The sequence below is a fragment of the Protopterus annectens genome, chromosome 4.part1 (assembly GCF_019279795.1).
Source record: "Protopterus annectens isolate FY-2018-M chromosome 4.part1, PAN1.0, whole genome shotgun sequence".
NCBI classification, from domain to species: Eukaryota; Metazoa; Chordata; order Ceratodontiformes; family Protopteridae; genus Protopterus; species Protopterus annectens.
The window spans coordinates 1,007,755,450-1,007,776,934 of NC_056734.1; the positions used below are offsets into that span (position 1 = coordinate 1,007,755,450).

Sequence of the window (21,485 nt, forward strand, 5' to 3'; positions counted from 1 at the left end):
AAATGTTAAATAAATAAAAATAAAAAAAAAAATAATGAGAACAGTGCAAGGTAAGGTGTCTTCAGGTGGCTTAGGTGAGTAGGGAGGAACCGTCTGCAGAGATTAATTAAATAAGGTAAGGTAGTGTGGAAAACAAAAAGGAGTGCAGTAGGAGGCTGGAGAGGGAAGTGAAGTCTGATCTAGGTTGAAGGGGGGGGGGGGGGAGTGAAATATAGTGAATAAGTTCAGCCAGAAGCAGCTCCAAGATTTTGTATTGTATTCTTTTAGGGATCATTTAAAGATGGGTAGGTTAGAAACAGTTCTGGTGAGTACAGGTAAGGAGTTCCTTTTTTTTTTTGCTACTGAGTATGAGTATAGGCTTTGCCCAGGGGATTTATTTAGCTTATTTATGGAGAGAAGTTGTCTTCTGATCTAAGAGTTCTTTTTCCTTTTATTTTATTCCTTGTCGCTGAGTGAATGCAGTCAGCTTCACTGCCCTATACTTATTTAAAGCTTGGGAGGTGCATATAAGTGGCAGTTCAGCTATTAAATGAAATTTAGGATAGAGCACAATCTATAGGTTTATCCATTGAGTAATGCCAGTAAGATTTAACTTCTTCCTGTTAAACAGAAAAACTTTTTAGGCAGAGTTAAGGTGGTCTAAATTGCTAGTAAAACACAAATTAGTCCTTCCACCAGTAAACTTAAGTACAAACTTTTTGGCTCATAAGTGTGTAGTAGGCTAATGGCCCTGGAGCCTTTACAAGCCTAGCCCATAGGATTACTCTGGCATCGTGCCACCCAACATTAGTTCCCAGTGCCTCTGTCGAATGGAGACACTGGAGTGATCCCTGGGGTGAATTTTCTATTTCCCATCCACTCATCAAGATTTCTCTTGAAGAGGGCCAGTGAGGTGCTCTGCTTGACATGTATGAGAAGTTTATTCCATAGCATGGGCAGTCTCTGGGTTATGAACCTTTCCCTCCAGCATGTTCTGCTGATTGTGGTAGTGAGGTTGAGGTCTCCGGAGCATGTGATGCGGAGGGATTGTGATTTCCTTAGATGTAGCATTTCTAACAGAGCTGGGTCAGACATGGCTTTGTAAGTCGAGCAGAGATTGCCTCTAAGTAGGCGTTATGAGACAGAGAATAGTTGGAGTTGTTTGAGTCTGTCCATATAGGACAAATGTTTAAGGCCTAGGATCCTCTTTGTGAGGTACTTTTGTGGACTCTCCAGTTGTTGCAGGTGTCTAGTGAGATACATGCCAAATGGGGGGTTGTACTCAATGATTGGCCTAATGAGGAAAGAGTAGAGGGAGACAATATCATCTTTCTTCCTGGATGCAAAACCTTTAGTAATGAGATGTGCCACATAGAAGGACTTTCTGACCACAGTGGCAACGTGGTGGTCAAAAGAGAGGTTGTTGTCAACCTGTGTTCCCAGATCTCTTATAACGCCTTCTGTGTTCAGTGGACTACCATCAATGTGGTAATTCAAGGGAACTGGGTTTTTCCCAAAGGGGATGAAGACACATTTTTGGCATTGAGCTTAAGGCTGTGGTTCTGACACCAGTCGCTGGTCTTGTTGAGGCCTTTCTGTAGGATGTCACTTGGGGAGTTAATAATAGCTCCCAACTTGCAATCATCTACAAACTTTGTCAGCCAGAGTCCCTTCCTTTTGGAAGTAAACACATCAGCACTTGAATACCTTTGCCATTAAGTGGCTATTGAGATGTCCTACTACATGGGCAGGCCTTGCTGTAGAAAAAATGAGGAAATGCATTGTTCTTTTTCTGATAGGAATATTTATTTTTCTGAGTTGAAATAAGCAGGAGTGTGGAAATTAAATTAAAGCTAGTCCCACATACAATATCAGGGTAGTGCTTCGGCTCAAAATGGAGACTTGGTGCTAGAATTAAGCCAACTGCTTTACTACTGAGTGCATTAAAGAAATACCAATTTCAAGAATAAAAGAAAAATGCCACTCTAATTATAAGAAAATGACATACATTAAAAGTATGGGGTAACTGTTTTATATAGCGTCAGTCATAAGCAATGACAGAATTGCATCTGCTTTACATGTTTTAGATATCTTTCAACAAACACACTATGGGGTCTAAAATGAACTAGCTTAGCATGTAATTATAATTACCAGTTAACCATCTGTATGCTGCAAATTAAAGTGAAAATTATTATTATTTATAAGTCAGGTTTATTATTATTTGTATGTCAGGTATTCTTGGGTTGACTTAACCTAGTCAAGTCATGACTACAGAATTAAAAAAAATGCATTTTACTTTAACCTAGAATGCTAAAGGGAATAAATGCTACCAAGAAATTACAGAACTCTTCTGCTATATGAGGAACCATATTTATGGTCATCCTACAGAATTCCATCTGGCAGTAGGAAAGGATGTGCAGAGAGTCATTTGCACATACTTTCAAGCATACCAATTGAATACAACAGAGACAAGAATTTAGAATTACAATAAACCTATGTGCATTAATTCACATTGAATTAAAGTCCGTAACATTGGCTGCCACTAAGGAAATGCAAATAAGCAATGCAATACAAAAGTAAATGCACAATCAGTTCGTATGCAATGGGGTTTAAATGTACTTCATACAAAATTAATTTGACACTGTAAAAATAGATAATAAATTGGATTCAGAAACATGATATAGAAAGAGATACCAACTTGCCTAGGATGCTTGTAAACTAAGAGGGGAGAACATGGAAACACCTCATCACCAATCAGATGTTATTCTTGTAGCTGACTATGTAGTCAGTTTAGGGACCCTACACATACTTAAAGCTTGGGATGCCATATGGGGACAGTTCAGTTTCTTAAAATAAAGATCAGGATGGAGCATAGTTCAATCCATGCAGTGAGTAATACTGCAAGACTTAATTTAGGGGAAACCTGACATTCTCCTCTAAAAGCTTGGGAAAGCAGACAGGGTGAGTGCTCAGGCCCTTACATGAAATTCAGGAGGGAGAGCAGTATATAGATCCATGTAGCAAGCGTGCTGTAATACATAAATTAGGGAAATCTTCCTGCCTGAACAGAGGGAACTGGTGGACTCCAGGACTGCTCATCTTGCTTCAGCTTTTTCACAGAATTAAGCCCCTTGCTGGGAGTGATGTCTTAGTTTGGGAAATCAGCATCATAAGTAAGTAGTGAATTCCTAGGAAATGCCAGGTCATTTCAGAATTACTGCTTAACTGATGAACTGCAAATAATATGTATATTCTTTTCTATACTGCTCAACAGCAATGCTACTTCACCTCAAAGATGTACAGGCTTAACTGGCTTAGCCAATTACCAGGCAAGGAGTGCAGTTCTGGCAAATCTTCCATAGTTACATGAGGAAAAAATGACCAAACATTTGTAAACAAGATCTTACAGCTCTGAACTGAGTTTGTAACTGTTCCTGGAGCAATAACATAAAAGCAGCTGTTTGTGGTTTTCTCAGATCCTCCTAAGTGAAAAGTACTGTGAATTAACTCTTCTAGCACACGGCAAAGTACTTGTTCCTCAGCTCCAAAAAGATCAATGATTTTAACAGAATCATGTTTTTTATCTGTATTAAGCAAGAATCTGGGAGGCATGTAGGTATGATAAAAGATAAATGTTTTCTGCAGCTGGCTACCCTGACCCCTGGAATGAATAACCTGCTCTAAATGAGACAAGCCTGGAATGATGCCACCTTGGTGCAGCCAGCCAAACATAAGGGCACCAAGTATGTTGTAAATGACAACAGTTTTCCATTTCACTTCACCCTGTGATGCAATGAACAGAGCAAGTGGTACAATAAGTGGAATAAGAAACCTTGGCTCCTGGTGGCAAAACAGAGATAAAAGTGTTAAAGGAGTAAAATAAAACAATAACAAAAGGGAATGACATTCTGAGACAATGGGCATACTGCGTTGTGATTTCTTTGTGACCTGCTGTTGTTGCATTATTTTCTTTTTTATGCTATTCTTTATTATCTTCAAACCAGATATTACTGCAGACACATGCAGGACTCCAAATAGCATAGTGCTGTTAATTATAAAATGAGTAGCTCTAGAGTGGATTCCATGTTTTGCAAGATTCTGTGTATCCAAGTTATAAATCAGAAAGTTACAGGGGGTCAAAACTACATTATGCTGAACATAGGTGATAACTTTCCACAAGCTTGTAATATCTGTCCAGGTAACACCATGCAGTGGTATTCCAGAACTAAAATACAATGTGTCTGCAACAATAAATACAATGGCAGTAAAAACAGCAGCTGGTACCATTTTCATAGAGTTCTGTAAAAATCTTGCAATGCTGAAGGGAGACATGTTGACGGTGCTGACCTGTGATAACCAGTACAGAACGGGTGCAGCAGCAAAGCCCAAGAATGTGGGCCTATTGAAGAAACCAGCAACTGTTACAATTCCAATCATACTGGCATGCTTCAAGTGGCTGTTAGGGAGTTTTGTTGCTGCTCGGTGATTTCTCAGGTCTGTTGCCACTAAAAACAACAGCATGGCAAACAAGATTCCTTCTACTGCATTGGCCAATGTCCTTGTGTAAAACACTAGTGTAACATAGGATCCTGAAAGAAGTAGCATAGATGTCCACTGATGTGCTCTCCAGAATGGGGCTGAATGGTATACTGCATAGTCAAGCATAAAAGAGAGGAGCGTCATACAAAGTCGTGGAAATATTAGCAGTGTATAACCACTGATGGCATCTATACCCAAGCATGAGTGCTGCAAGGACTGTAACATCCAAAACATAGCGCCAGACGTAAGCAATGGAAAAACTGCTGTTCTACAAGGAAAGCTGGTATTGAACTCCCAAGGGCGATAAGTTTGAAGATTTAAAATATCACCTGCAAAAGAAACAAAAAAGAAGTTATGTATTCACCATAACATTCCATGTTTGTAGTCCATCTCGCCCTTCACTCTTACATATGGGTTCGGAGCCGATCCTCAGCTCCGACTCGGCCGATTACAAGGCTCAAAGACTCTTAGTTGGCTTGTGGCAAAGTAGGTATCCCATAATGCATTAGTAAGAATCCCCAGATCTTGTTTGCTGCTAACTATCAGAGAGAAAGAAAAGGTTATCCAGAAAGAACAACAACAATGAAAGGTCTCCACCCTACCAAAGGTAACACTATCCTATCTACAGATCCTTCAGGGCAGGGGTATTTGGGTGGGTTCGTAAGAATGAAGGGAGTGATGGACTACAAACATGGAACGTTATGGTGAGTACATAACTTCTTTATGTTCTGTAGTCCTATTTCGTCTTCATTCTTACATATGGGACAGCGTCCCTAGCACCTTTTTTTCAGGTGGTTCATGGGAAGATACTCCTGAGTATTGTGGAACCAAAGGAGGCTCTACCCCTGGAAGTCAAATCCAATTTGTAATGAGTAACAAAGGTATGAGAGGTAGCCCAAGTTGCTGCTGCACAAATGCTGTCAAATGGAACTTTTGCTTGAAAGGCAGCAGATGTGGAGAGGGATCTTGTGGAATAAGCCCTGTTTTAAACGGAAGGTTCTTTCCATTGGAGGAGTAGATAACGGAAATACAGTTGGAAATCCAATTAGATAGAGTCACTCTAGAGACTGGCAGACCTATTCTAGACTCAGAAAAAGGACATGAACAATTGGTCTGCTTTTCTAAATTCCTTAGTTCTATGAAGGTAGAACTGTAACTGTCTGTGAACATCAAGTTGATGAAATGTATATTCTGCACTGTTTGAATGATTAGGAAAAAATACAGGCAGTTCCATAGTTTAGTTCAGATTAGTCTGAGAGCAAACTTTAGGGATTAAGGAAGGATTTGTATGAAGGGAAACTCTGTATTTATGAAAAATCAAATAAGGAGGTTTGATTGACAGTGCTTGCAACTCTGATACCCATCTAGCAGATGTGATGGCTACTAGAAACGTCTTCCAAGACAGAAACTTCAATTGACACGAATGTGCAGGTTGAAAAGGTGGGGAAGTTAGTTTGGACAGAACGAAATTTAGATCCCACGGAGGTACAGGATCCTGAAAGGGAGGTCTCAGCAAGGCAGCTTTAAGGAAGGTTTTACATAATCTGTGGGCCATCAGATTAGGCTCATGTTGTCCCAAATGAAAGTTTGATATCACTGCCAGTTGAACTCTAATTGTGGCGGCAGCTGATCCCTGATGGAAAGCTTCAGTTAGAAATTCTAACACCAAAGGGATGGATGCTGTGTAAGGATCTACTTTTTTCTCTTTTGCCCAGATAGAAAATCTTCTCCATTTGCTAGTGTATAACTTCCTAATTGAAGGTTTGTGGGAAGACGTAAGGATATGAGTCACAGCAGGTGAGAAATTATGAAGCCTGACTATGGATGGAAGTGGAGCAGCCATGCTGTCAAGTTGAGGGTCTGGAGGCAGGGGTGAAGGGAGCCTGACATGTGTGTCAAGAGGTCTGGAACTGGGTCCAGAGTCCATGGATCTTCTAGGAGATGAGGCCCGAGGAAGGGGAACCAAATCTGACGAGGCCAGTAAGGAGTGATTAGAATCATTTTGCTTCCCAAGAACTTTGCTTTCTGGATCACTTTCGATATGAGCAGAAAGGGGGGAAATGCATAAAAGAGTCCCAGAGGCCAATCATGAACAAGTGTGTCTCTCAGTGACTCCCCCGGAAGGGGGGATAAGGGAGAAGTAGCTGCTGCATTTGGCATTTATCGGGCTGGCAAAAATATCAAAGTAAGGCTGTCCCCATTTGCGGAAAATCTGTTCCGCTACTTTTTGATTCGAAGACCACTCATGAGGCATCAAAATTGCCCTGCTGAGCTTGTCGGCTATCACATTGGTTATTCCCGGGATATGCGTTGTTACTAGAAAGCACTTGGAAGATATCGCTCACTGCCAAACATGAAGAGCCTCTTGACAAAGGGGGCAAAATCTGGTTCCACCTTGCTTGTTTAGATACCATACCACTGACATATTGTCTGACTGGATTGCTATCGTCCTTAAGGGAAGAAAGTCGTGAAGTGTTTGCAATGCTAGAAGCACTGCTCTCATCTCTAGGACACTGATATGCAGGTGAGCCTTGAGATCTTGCCATGTGCCTTGGACAGTCCTGCCTAGATAATGCTTCCCCCACCCTATCTGGGAGGCATCAGTGGTCACAGTAGCAATGGGATGGCAAGGAAGGAAGGGTGTTCCTTTCGTCAGCTGAATGGGCTGAATCCACCAACGAAGGTCCTTTTTGCAAGACTCTGTTATGAGAATATGATGTGACAGAGACAGTTGTTGAAGAGACCACTGGAAAAAAAGAAGCCATTGAAGAATTTGCATATGCAATCTGGCTAGTGAAACTAGATTTATGGTAGAGGCCATGGCCCCCTTTCAGCAGTGTCTTTGTCTTGACTTTTTGTAGAGGAAGTAAGCTGTAAATCTGTTGTCTGAGGGTTTTGGATTCTGTCTACAGGGAGACGAGCCATCATGGCGACTGTGTCTATTTTTGCGCCTATAAAAGTCACAAATTGAGAGGGTGACAAGGCAGACTTTTCCCAGTTTATCGTAATCCCCAGCTGGGAACAAAGTTGGATGGTTGAATCCCTGGCTTGTAGGAGTAGGTGCCTGGTGGTGGCAATCAGGAGCCAGTCGTCCAGGTACGGAAACACTTGGAATCCACGATGTCTCAGGTGAGCTGTCACTACCACCATACATTTGGTGAACACCCTGGGGGCTGTGGTTAGATCAAAGGGCAGAGCACGAAATTGGTAATGACTGGCTCCCAGCCGGAAGCGTAGATGACTCCTCGATGCACTGTCCATTTTTATATGGTAGTACGCATCTTGGAGGTCTATGGAGCACATCCAATTGTCTTTCCCTAACAGAGGGGGTATGGACTGCAGTGTTACCATTCGGAATTTGGCCTTCTTTATGGATTTGTTTAGTTTGCTGAGGTCCAAAATGGGCCTCCAGTCCCCTGTTCATTTTGGCACTAAAAAGAATCTGGAGTAAGTTCCAAATCCCATCTGGTCTGCGGGGACGGTTTGGATGACTCTCTTTGAAAGCAACTTTTGAACTTCTATAGTTGCTTGATTCCTGTGATTGGGTGGAACATCTGGGATCTTCTTAGGGGTGTGGGGTGGAAGAAAGAAGGGTATGGAGTGTCCTCTGGTGATTATTCTTTGTACCCACTTGCCTTGGGTGATATTGAGCCAGGCTTCTGGATACAAAGATAAGCGACCCCCAACTGGCTGCAGAGAAGCGCAGCTGGGCCCCACATCAAGAGCGCTGATAGGGACGGCCTCGAAAAGAATCGTGGCCACCCTGGTTTTGCCGACCCCCCCCCCCACCTCTAGGGCGACGTCTACCATTAGCTCCTCTGCCTCTGAAGGAGGAATCACCTTGTGTGTCCGGGAAAAATCTCTGGGACTTCTTGAACCACATTTTACCACCTCTTCGACCCTTGGGATATGGTCTAGAAGGGACGGTAAAATGTACTCCCACAGCAGAGAGAGTTTTCCCTTCTTGTTCACACCTGGTGAATGTATCTTTTACCTTAGGTCCAAATAGAGAAGAACCTTCAAATGGGGTGTTGGTAAAGGTAGATTTGAAGGGCTCCACAAAATTACACAAGCGCATCCAGGAGTGTCTCCTAAGGGAACCTCCTGAACCGGCTGCCCTACTTGCTCTGATGGCTGCATAGGAGATTAGCTTCATGGAGGGGTTCACAATGGAGTTTAAGGTAGACAACTGAGCAGTAATCTTCTCAGAGACTCCTTCAGTTGATGTACCTTGAAGAGTATCTCCTAGCTCCTTGAGGAGATCTCTCTGAAGCCTAGTAAAATGTGTGAGATAGTTCAGCAATCTGAGAGTAAAAGCCGCTGAAGAGAAGATACGCTTCCCGTATCAATCCATTGTTTGAGACTCCTTATTCAGTGGATGGACAGATGTAGAAGTCTCCGCTAGTTCCTCCTTAGTGGCTTCCGCCACTACCATGGCATCTACAGGCACACCCTTGGTCAAGAACTCTTTCTCTTTAGGGGCCGAGAGAAATTTGTTGGGTCTTCTGGGTACTGGCTCCGTGGCATAAAGAGTTTCCCACACCTTTCGACTAACTAAGTCCAGGAGTTCATCAAAAGGTGAAGACACCCAAGAGGCTGAAGGTTGAGACCTGAAAGCCTTCAGGTACACTGACTCCTCATCAGAAGGGATGACAGTGGGCCAGCCGCCTCTCTGCTTCAGGATCTCTAAGATGTCTACAAAGGAGACATCATTAGAGGACGACTTGGGGGACCCTTCTGACTTCTCAAGGTCAGAGTCTGAGGTGACGGACTCATCTGGGGAGTCTACATGCTTCCTCTTGCATGTCCTCTTCCGAGGAGGCTAGTCAGAAAGGTATTCTGAGAAGGTCTTGGAAGACTGGGGGCCACCCAATGGGGGCTCCTGAAGCTGCAGGTCTCTGCTGTCAAGAGAGAGAGGGGGTGCTGAGACAGAGGTCGGTGCTTGAGGGGGACGAATATTGGTACCCTTGTGTGGAGCTGATGACTGGGACAGCAAGCTCATCATCTCAAATGCAGATTTTTCTGGCTCCGAAGACAGTCCCGGTTCTGAGGAAACGGAGGAAGCCCTCGGGTCCAAAGCGATCGGCTCCGAGATGGATCGTAAAGTTAGTGAGACCAACAAAAGCTCTCTGGACCAGCTCCGATGCAGTTTCGCAGTAGTCAGCTCCAAAAGACTTGGGGCATCATAGATACTGCAGTGCCAACATCGACAACCTCAACCAGCTCCAAGGACAGTGGAGCCAAAGAGGTAGAAGGTTTATCCAATTTTATAGTTTTCTGAGGAGGTTCAGACAAATTAGTCAGTGTCAGAGAATGTATCTTGGTCGACTTGACCTTCTCTTTTTTTTTGATGAATGAGACTTGGAAGATGATGAAGAGCTGGCTAAGTCCTCCTCAAAAGAAGGCTTAAGGAGACGTTTCAGAATTAATTTGTTCTTTCTTTCCTGGAGAACTCTGGTGCTGAAGGAGTGACAGAAAGAACAAGTTTCCTTAAGTGAATGGCTCCGAGGCAGAAAACACAACTACTGTGCCCATCAGTAATTGACATTTTTAGGGAGCACTTAATGCACTTTTTAAAACCCGAAGGTTTATGGTCTTTGGATTCCTTCGACATGACTAAGAGTTTTATGAAAGGGAAAGAAAAGAGGACAAGGTCCTCTAACTTAAATGAGCCTCGCCCTTTAAGAGTTACACACAGCCTACAACAAGGACTAGGTCCTCTAACTTAAACGGGCCAGCACGCACACAGAAGACAAAACAACAGAGGACTAGGTCCTCTAACTTAAATGGGCCTAGCCCTGTTGAGTAAAGATTCAAAAGTTAAACAGAGGACTAGATCCTCTAACTTAAACTGACCTAGCTGCAGGAAAAAGCTAAGTCAGAAATACCAAAAATCTCAAACCACAGGCAACTATAGAAAATAGTAACTGACACTGCACACAATATACTAAACTACTGAAAACTAGTCAAAAACAAGGTCCTAAGCCAAACTCGGACCTACAGTAATAGGAACTATGTCAAAAACTAGCACACAGAAGGATACCACATAGAGTAGAAAAAACGGGCCTGTTCATCGTAAGGCCTGCTACTCTAATACATTACTTATGAGGTCAAGTATGCACCCACCTTTTGTATTTAGGAACATTATGAAAGGACAGTCGATTAGGGCCTCTAGGCTGAATCCCATGTATCAAGGTTTCAGTAATGAGCTAGATAGTTTGAGAAGTAGGCTAGTACATAGGGGATATAGTGTGGATGAGGTTAACTCCCACTTGGAAGAAGCACAAAAATTACGTTCCACTATAGCCATACCATATTTTGAACCAGTTAGCTCTAATAGTACTATTAAGAATAAAAGCACTGAGCCCTATGTGAAGTTTTCGATTTTTTTCTCGTCTGATAATTTTAAAATTAAGGAGATTGTTAGCAAGCACTGGTGCGTTCTGCAGGTTGATGATGACTTGAAGGAGATAGTAGGGGATGTACCCTGTTTTTTGTTCAGGAACAAAAATAACTTAAAAAGGATACTGTGTTATCCAAAATTTGATAAGTATCCTGTGAAGACTGGTTATACTAAGCCCTGTGGTCATTGTAATTTTTGCTCTTTCATAGATAGCACTGTACAATTTTTCCACCCTGATCTACATGAGGTTTTTAATATGAATGTGGATGCCAACTGCATGACCTCTCATGTAGTATATTTAGCTGTTTGCCAACTCTGCTCATCCTTCTATGTGAGTAAGACTAATCGCCCACTTAGAGATAGGATGAGAGAACATGTCTATCATATCAAGAAGGGCACACTACATAATGCTCTAGCCAAGCATGTAGCTTCATATGATGTTGGACATGAATTTTTGTTTAGAGTTTTGGAGGTTATAACCCCAAACAGGAGGGGGGACGATATTAGGACCTACACTGAGGGTAAAGAAAGTGATTGGATAGTTTTATTAAGAGCTGATAGAGGATCAGGTCTTAATGAAAGGGCCTCAATTAAACCCAGGTTGAGGCAGCGTAGGCACGTTAGATGAATTATAGATATATATATATATATATATATATATATATATATATATATATATATATATTTCATATACATATATTTTATATCCCTTCATATATATATATATTTATTATATTTTATACGTATGTTTTGTATGTTTTTATATGTATGTTTTTTATACACATGTGTACATATAGATATGTCTTTTATATGCTATTGTTTTATGAGCATTTCGCAATGCCGTTTGATGTTCTATTTCACCACATACTACACCCTTAAGCAGAGAAACTAATTAATGTATATCTATTTGATAGGTTGATTGGTTTAATGGTTTCTATATATAGTGCTGTGTTTTACATAATTTATCATAAGATCTGATGAAGCTACTATAGCGAAAGCGCTTATCTGTTTGAAATTTGTTCAGAAATAAATTCTGTGGATTCGTATTTGGGACTTACTTATTTGCATCTTACTTTCGCTCCAGTTCCATTTTATTTATTCACTAAGTAAATTTAGCAAAAACACTCTACTTATTAATACCTATGAAAAACTATCACTAAGACTAAGTAAACTAAGCTATTATATATATAGAAATATCAGTAAAACTACGATAATAATGAAAAATATGCAACTTAACCACGGCCAAGCAAGAAGCACTTCTGAACTCGTAGACATGGCAAACAAGATCTGGGGATTCTTACTAGTGCACTATGGGATACCTACTTTGCCACGAGCCAACTAAGAGTCTTTGAGCTTTGTAATCGGTTGAGTCAGAGATGAGGATCAGCACCGAACCCATATGTAAAAATGAAGGCGAGATAGGACTACAGAACATCAAAGGTTACATTTTACCAGAAAATTCTGTCAGATTACAACAATTTAACAAAATAATAACCACAGACAAATTTATGCTTGAATATGTAGCATAGCTGCTGCCAGTTGTCATAACAAAAGACCTAAGTTTCATGAAGCTCTTAATAAAGGTCAAAATGTACAGTAATTCAAAAGGTTTTAAGCCGCAAAGTTCAACAGTGAATGCAATTAGTTAGACATAGAAGTCAGCAAACAGGATTGATATATTCCATAAGTTTCTCTTCCTTCCCCACAAAAGCAACATAATGTAAAATGGCTTTGGGAGGGCTTGACCAATGTGAATCTTATGCAAATAATATACCAAAATATATTTTAAGACCTCACCCTGTGGTGTATAAGGATAAAACGTTGACTACAGCTCAGATGACTAGTGTACAATTAGTGGCACAGGCATTTGTGGAACCAGATGAGGGAGCATAAGCTTGCGGACTTGACACCAGCATGTTCATCCACAGGGGAAGTGAGGCTACTAGACCTGTGGTACTTGTGACACCTAGCAGTGGCTGGATGTATTGTCATGTGTAGCAGCCACATTGGATCAAGTTGCACTGATCAGGGACTTCCCCTGCTGAACTTGGGGAATGGGAGAAAATGTGGGAGCATACAAATTCCACAACCAGGCAACGACTACAAGTTTGCAGGCAGCCTAAGGTAGGCCACTCAAATGGACTGGCTATCTGATCTGCTCCTTACCACCTGGCTCTTGCTGCTGGGGAATGGATGGGTCAGTTGGGCTTCCTAGGCAAGAACAAATGGGCTCTATGTCTTTCACCTAACCTGAGGATGCCCACCTCCCACTCCCACAACAAGAATAGGATGACTGGGTGTAGGTAGTGGAGCCATCAGGCAGGATTCCTTGGAGGGGGGAAAAAACATATTTAAAAGTGGTGGTTAGTACTGTCACCTCAGAGTGCCATGGTCTGCAGTTCGATATCGACTTCTGGTTACTGCCTGAAGTTTGCATGTTGTCTCCTTATCCACGTCTGTTTTCTCCAAATACATGTAACTTAGAATAATTGGCTACACTGTAACTAAGTAAGTGTGTGAGTGGTACCCTGTGAAAGAATGGTATCCCACCCCAAGTGCATCTACTTTGTGCCCAGTGTTTCTGAAACTGACTCTGACTCACTACAATTAATTAAGTAATTACTGTAGATGGACAGGCATGTTTTACGTATTATTTAATTACAGAACTACAATAAGGCTCAACAAGATATAGGTTACAGAACACTTCCCATCCAGTTAAATCACTCATCTACAACATCACATTAGGAATGGCTAAAATCCACATTCTTTCAGATGTCGCTGCTCAAACAACTTTAGCAGTTTCCACCTGTAATGCAATGCACTTTTCTAGTTCCAAAAGGGAAGGATTTAAAAAACATCTTTCCTAAATGAAAGAACAAAACCAAACAAATGTACAAATTGAGTTACTAAGCCTTTTATAATAAAGTTAAAGGGACATCTGGATGTGTGTTTTTTATTGACTTTTAATGCTGTATTTTAATATTCACTATTCTGCAACCCCAAAAGTGCTGCTGTTCTAATTGTAAGCTCTCAGAAGGATGTTTTTTTTTCAGACAGAGGAACAAAAATTAGAAAATGCACTGCAGATCTACACACAAACTAAGAGGTCCAGCTTACCCATGGGCTGGGACAATTTATGTGTTCTACTTTTGGCACTTTGACAAAACTGCATCTCACGATGGGGGGTTGGGTAATAACCTGCTGCACACTGCAGAGTTCCCCCACCTTTCGCAGTAACAATAAAAGCAAGGCCTGGGCAGGAAAGTACAGTTGTGTACACTTACCATAAATGTAGATTCCCGAGTGTATTCACTGTTGTTGTCATTACATTTGGGTAATCTGCTGGCAGGTTGCCCTCAATCGGCCTGAATTCCAAAGTCTTGGGTCCTGCGTTGGTTGCTGTCTCTTCTTCCATGACGTCAGGTCGTCAGGGGTATAAAACAGGCAGCCAACGCCATTTTCTTTAGTTTTTTCTTGCCCCAGATGTCAGGTACCCCCCAAATGGGGAGCAAAAATATATATATAAGAATATATAAACTATATATACATGCAACAACATAAACTTTACCTTCATCTAAAAGCAAATACACTACAAAGGCTGTAGAATATAGTGAAGGAAAGAGAAGCTCCAGAACAAAAGGGGGATGGCGGGCGGGTAACCTGGACTGCAACAGTGAATACACTCGAACATCTACATTTATGGTAAGTGTACACAACTGTACTATGTTCTTCATGTTTTATTGTTGCAGTCATTACATTTGGGTAGAATCCCAAAGCTATGGATGGGAGGCTGGAGCTAAACAGCATTAGGGGCGGCTATAAGGCCCTGCAGAACTGCAGTGGCAAAGCCTGCCCTGGACTTAGAGAAGAGAGGCAAATGATAATGCTTTGTAAAAGTATGAACAGAACTCCAAGTAGCAGCTTCTAGAATGTCTTTGGTTGGTACCCCTCTGAGAAAAATGGCTTATGTAGCTGCAGCCCTAGTGGAATGAGACCTAATGCCCCTGGGCACCAGTTTACCATGATGTAAGTAGCAGAAACGAATGCAGTGGCTTATCCACTTTGAAATAGTCTGCTTTGAAATAGCCTTTCCCTCTGATCCTGCAGCAAATGCCACCAGTAGCTGCTCAGTTTTTCTTAGAGCTTTAGTCCTGCTCAAGTAGAATCTTAGTTGTCTGTGTACATCCAAGGAATGCAGAATCCGCTCCCCCTTGTTCTGCGGATTTCGATAAAAAGTTGGCAGATGAACAGTTTGGTTAAGAGCCACACTGGAAACCACCTTAGGCATAAAGGAAGGATTGGTCCTGAGGGAAACCCTGTCTGGGTAAAATATGATAAAAGGCTCCACAGCCATGAGGGTCTGTAGCTCTGGAAACCTTCTTGCTGAAGTAATTGCCAGGAGCAAAGCTGTTTTCCATGATAAAAACTTTATATCTGCAGTAGCAGCTGGTTCAGATGGAGGCAGGGTGAGCTTTTCCAACACAAAATTCAGGTCCCATGCAGGAATTGGTGATCTTCTGGGAGGCCTTAAATTTTTGGCCCCTCTAAGATATTGTTTTAGCAAAGGGTGAGAAAAGATCAGTGGCTCTGTGTTGTAATGAGCCAAGATGGCAGAGGCATGGATTTTTATTGAAGAAAAAGATAGGCCTTTGTCAAACATCTCAGTCCAGTATTGTAAAATCTGAGGAATGTTTGACTCTGCTGTGTCAGTTCCTTGTGCTTGGTTCCAAGCACAGAATCTCTTCCATTTATCAGCATAAGATTTTATAGTACTAGGTCTTCTGGCTTCCAAAATGACATCCATCACAGATTTACTGAGAGGTGTTGTTTGAATAATTACATGATCAGCCATGCTGCCAGGTTCAGTGTTTGGAGCTGATTGTGCAGGATCTGATTGTTTTGCTGAGACAGTAAGTGGGGTATCTGAGGCCAAACTGGGAATTGAGACATATTCCTTAGGATTGGATACCAGTGTTGGTGGGGCCAGTCCGGGGCAATTAGTATCATTTTTGTTTTTTCTTGTCTGACCTTTAGTATGACTTTGGGAAGAAGAGGCAGAGGAGGAAAAGCATAAACTGACAGGTTTTTCCAACTGAAGGATAGGGCACCCTCTTTCCATGCTTGTCTGTGATAAGTCCTTGTGCAGAATTTTTCCAGTTGATAATTCCGAGGAGAGGCAAATAGGTCTATGTCCGGGTTCCCCCATTTCTTTGTTATCATGCTGAAGACTTGTGGATCCAGTTTCCACTCGTGAGGGTCCATAATGTTTCTGCTTAAGTTGTCTGCCAGAGTATTTTGCTTTCCTGGCAGGAATTGAGCTTGAAGATGTACTTGGTAAGTCAAGGCTGTGTCCCACAATGCCATGGCTAGTCTGCAAAGGGGGTATGAGTGTGTGCCCCCCTGCTTGTTTTTATACCACATAACCGTGGTGTTGTCCGTCTTTATCAGTAGTTGTCCTGGATGAAGTAAGTCCTTGAAGGCTGTTAGGGCATTTTGAACAGCTAACATCTCTTTTTGGTTGATATGCAGATGCATTTGTTTTGGGGTCCATATGCCCTGAATGCATCTTCCTGCCAGGTGGGCCCCCCATGCATAGTCTGATGCGTCTGTAGTTAAGGTTTGGCTGGCAGGGGGTAGAGTGAAAGATGGTCCCATGTTTTGGTGACTTGCCTCTGCCCACCAAAGAAACTCCTGTTGTAGGCGGGGAATGAGAGGAATCATTGTTTCCAGACTGTGACAATGTTGACTCCATAAACTTTTTAGGTACCACTGTAGTTTCCTCATATGCAGTCTTGCATATGGAATCAGTAGAATGTAGGATGCCATGAACCTCAAAGCCTGCAGAATTTGTCTTGCAGATAACTGGGTTTTTGTTGCCATCTTTTTGAAATAAATAGTTGTCTTTGTCTGGAGTGAGGAAAGCCATCTGGGCAGTTGTATTCAAGCTTGCACCCAGGAATGTTATCTTTTGAGAGGGTACCAGTTGGGATTTCTTTTCTTTTACTGTGTACCCTAGGCATGTTAGAAGCCTTTTCACAAACGCCAGATGCTGAAGAAGAATGTCCTTTTTCTCTGCTTCAATGAGACAGTCGTCCAAGTAAGGATAGATTTGTATACTTCTTTGTCTGCAAAATGCAATTACTGGTGCCAGGTACTTTGTAAAGACCCTGGGTGCAGTAGATAAGCCAAAGGGCAGTGCAGAGAATTGGTAATGTATAAAGCCAGCCTTGAAACGGGAGGTATCTTCTGCACGATTCCCTTACTGGGATATGCAGGTATGCCTCTTTTAAGTCTGAAGTCACTAGCCAAGCGTTCTTGCCTAGCATGGGCAGAAGCTGTTGCAAAGTTAGCATTTTGAATTTTGGAACGTCCAGGAATGTGTTAAAAATTGATAAATCCAGTACTGGGTGCCAGGCCTTGTCTTTTCTGGGTACCAAGAACAGTCTTGAGTAAAACTCTTGTCCTTTTTCCTGTTCTGGCACTGGCTGAATAGCCTCCATATCCATGAGGGATGTAACTTGTTTCTGTGCCTCTGCCCATTGATTTTTTGGCAGATCTGGCCAACCGTTTGGAATTGGCAGAGTGTGGAAGTGGAATATGTATCCCTGGGATACTATGTTTAATACCCACTTGCCCTGGGTTATTAACTGCCAATTTTGAGCATAAAGTGATAATTTTCCCCCAAGGGAGCTGCCAAAAGATAAGTGCTTGGTGATGGCAGAGGGAAGTCATTAAGACTGTTTACTGTAGGGTTGCATTTTATTTCCTCCAGATTTGGAGGTAGCGGCACCCCATTGCTTTGCCCTGTAAGAATCCTAAAATTGGTATCTAGAACCTTTAGGGCACCTGGATTTGCCCTGTAGAGCTCTGTCGGACACAGGAAAGGACCAATTTTTTGTAGGCCAGTGTCTACTGAATATTGGTGGCTGCACTTGTAAGAAGTCTTTTACAGTTTGCATAGACTTAGCTTTGTTTTCCATTTTCTTTAAAACCTCTTCTGCCTTAATACCAAACAGAGTATCATGCTGTAAAGGTGCATCCAGCAATTTAGCTTTAACATGATCAGGCAAATTTTGCTCTTTTAGCCAGGCATGCCTTCTAATCACAGATCCAGTAACTGCGGCCCTGCAGGAGGCCTCTAAGGAATCAAAACCACATTGCAAAGTATGCTTTCAAACTTGTTCTGCTGCTGCATGCAATAATTCCTGAAATTCTTTATTTTCTACACATTCAGAAATCAACATAATTTTCTGTTTCAGTAATCCCATAACATGCTGTTGATACTTAAGCATATGAAACTGGCAATTTAAGGCCCTAATTGCCAAGGTTGCAGATGTATAAACCTTCTTTCCCCATCTATCCAGTGCCGTGGAATCTCTATCAGAGGGGGCAGGATTTTTTGCTGTTGAGGCCTTTACACCTTTTTGACCCTGTGAAATAGTTTCAGGGTCAGCAGCAGGGTTTTTAAATAAAAATTTGTGTGAGTCAGGAACCCTGTAATATCTGTCTGGCTTGCTAGGAGCTGGAGGTAAGGAGTCTGGAGTCAAGCTTGACTCCGAAAACACATCATCCACAATGTCTAAAACAGGAGGTATGGCTGAAGGCCTATGCTGAGGGAGAAGAAGGAAATCCCTAAGCCTCTTTTTTGATTCTGAGAAATCTTGATTCTCCCAGTGAAAATGCTCCCTCAAAGTATGCAAGGTTTCTACAAAGGAATAATCTTCAGGAGGAGATGCAGATGGGATAGATTCCTCTGCATCCGAATCCTCATAGGATGGTATAGAAAATTCCTGATCAGAAGAGGAATCAGAAGAAATAGAAACCTGATCTGAAGAGTCATAATCAGTGTCTTGCCTACGTCTCTTATCAAGAGGGGGTTGGGAACCCCTGATCAAGGTAATTAGGTCTTCAGCCATTTTGATCATCTGCTTTTTGGGCATAGAGGCCTGAGCATGTGGCTCATGCGTCGTTTTTTTAGCTTTAGAAGATGCTTTTGTCTTTGATTTTGAAGCTGGCATTGGTTTTATATAGAAATGCTGTGGCCTGAAGACACCCTCAGAAGCCGGTGCCTGCTCAGCGGCTCCGGATCCATCCGAGGGAGAGACATCTGCTGGTACAATACTTTGAGAATCTCGCAGCGTGCCAGACTCCACATGGGTCTCGGTAGAGGCCTGCGACTCAAAAGTTGCGGGTATCAGGGGCTGCGAAAGCACCTCACTGAGTACCAGCAAACCGGCGACTGGCTTAGAAGAAGCTTCGTCATCGGTTTTGAACCTCGACGGTCTGTCTCTGTCCTTTTCTTTGCGTTTTTTGTGAACTCCGATAGTCGGATTGCTATCCGATGACATTTCAGGATAGTTAAATCTGTTTCCAAAATATTTTGAAGCAAAGATATACCGACGCTTAATAGTGCATTGGTTAAATCTAGCACAAAACCGACAGCTAGGCACGCTATGATCAGGGCTTAGGCAAGGAATACAGTATAAATGGAAATCCTTATGAGGTATTTGCTTCCCACAAGTAATGCAATTATTAACTTTTACTGACATCGGTATGGAGCAAGAAAAAGTTTCCCCAACGGGGTACTTAGCTTTAGTGAAAACTTCGGTTCTGAAACTCGAATTCGAAAATTTCAGGAGTCGGCCGATTGGCACTTGCAAACTGCTTCTGCTTCAGGCACTGCTCGGCAAGAAAGACAAAAGAAAATGGCATCGGCTGCCTGTTTTATACCCCTGACGACCTGACGTCATGGAAGAAGAGACAGCAACCGACGCAGGACCCAAGACTTTGGAATTCAGGCCGACTTAGGGCAACCTGCCAGCAGATTACCCAAATGTAATGACTGCAACAGTGAAACACGAAGAACATCCACTATTTCATAGTGAGTAAGAATACAGTAGATGGTGTCCTGTGATCTAAGCTCTATTTACAGACATGTACAAATGGAAAATACATGATACCTCACTTTCCTGACACTACAATTTCAAATGAGGCATCTTTCTGAGAGGTGGTACTCATGAAAACAAGCAGCAGTAGGAGAAGTCAGAGGTAACTTGGAATGGTATGTCGTCTGTACTGTTTCAAAAATGTTTAAAATAATAAATATACTAATTAATAACTTAAAAGACAAACATTAATGATCCAAAATAACCCACCCTTTTCACAACAACCACAATACTTTGCAAGGCATTATGTGACAGCACATGGTTGCAGAAGTCAGTTACATTCTTTGCAATGTGCATTACTACTACATGCAGCTTCAATCTGTAATTTATCATTTTTACATTAAAAAAAATGACAGTCACTACTGCTAATTCTCAAAAATTAATTAAAGTCACTATTAATGTGTTAATGCACATCCCAAAATAAATGCTCCACTTTAAGCGATGAGAAGCAGAGACAGTTCTGTTCTCCATTAGGGCATGACAGTGATGCTGAAAATACACTGGAATTGCAGTATACTGAGGACATCAAAAGATAGGCAAATCCACCAACAAGGCTTGCTTTCAAGGGCTGTGTGTGTGTGTGTGTGTATGTGTGTGTGTGTGTGTGTGTGTGTGACAGCCTTGGGTGGGGAAAAATAAAGCAAAATGGACCATCACTGCAATGAAAATTGTCAGCAGAGAATCTAATCCATCATCTCCTGATGGACTTGATACAGTTACCTGACAAAATCACATTCCAAGCCAGACGATGCATAGGGCACAGCCATCACACATGGAAAGTGAAGACAGTCCAGGGCCTTATAAGACCATGGTACCAAGGGATAAACAAACAGTGTCAACAGAGTGAACTACTTATAAGCGAAAATAACTACAATTGTACATTACATACCTTTCCCATATGAGCACAGTACCATTTTTAGAAGTAATCTACTGTTGTCATACTCTGTATTTCATGGTAAAGTCATATTAAACATCATTACCTGCCATAACCTCAGGAGACTGGAAGAACTCATCTGGATGCAAGTATCCTGTCTGAGGAGCTAGGCACCACAGCACCCGAAAAATGGCAAAAAGAACCCAGAGCCACCTTGCTGCCATTTTATCAACAGTTTTCACTAGCGCTGGCACAATTCAGAAGTCATCTAAAAAAAAAAAAAAAAAAAAAATATATATATATATATATATATATATATATATATATATATATATATAATATGATTTCCAAGCACTTGGACCCCATAAAACTTAATTTTATCATGCAAACATCTGCTTGGAAATGATAATTGTGGGAAGCAATACATAGCATTATGATCCTAACACGTTTACAAATACTACTTTCTGATACATAGTTGTGACAGCTGTGAAAAGCAACAGCCAAATATAGGTAACAAGCATATTCCTCAGTATTTTACATGTCCACAAATATCATTTGGTGTAGTGTTTGTATGTGGATGTAGAAGTTGGCATATTCTTGTTTCTTAGCTCATGCATTTTAATTATAAAAAAAAATGCTTCACTGCAGGAAAAATATCATTGATAAATTACACCATTACATTTTTTCCCCTAACAGATTTGTTTGTTTTTCAATTGAATTGTACAGTCACATTAAAGGTGGGAAA

General features: G+C 41.7%; 1 protein-coding gene across 1 annotated transcript; it reads right to left on the reverse strand.

The window, feature by feature from the left end:
- Positions 1–1,994: 1,994 nt before the first annotated feature.
- On the reverse strand, positions 1,995–21,004 carry PIGZ (phosphatidylinositol glycan anchor biosynthesis class Z). The gene is made up of 2 exons (XM_044070718.1): positions 20,847–21,004; positions 1,995–4,847 (listed from the first exon to the last, which is right to left on the reverse strand). Exons 1-2 carry the CDS (start codon positions 20,962–20,964, stop codon positions 3,259–3,261), a joined length of 1,707 nt encoding a protein of 568 aa, XP_043926653.1. The 5' UTR covers positions 20,965–21,004; the 3' UTR covers positions 1,995–3,258.
- Positions 21,005–21,485: the final 481 nt, after the last annotated feature.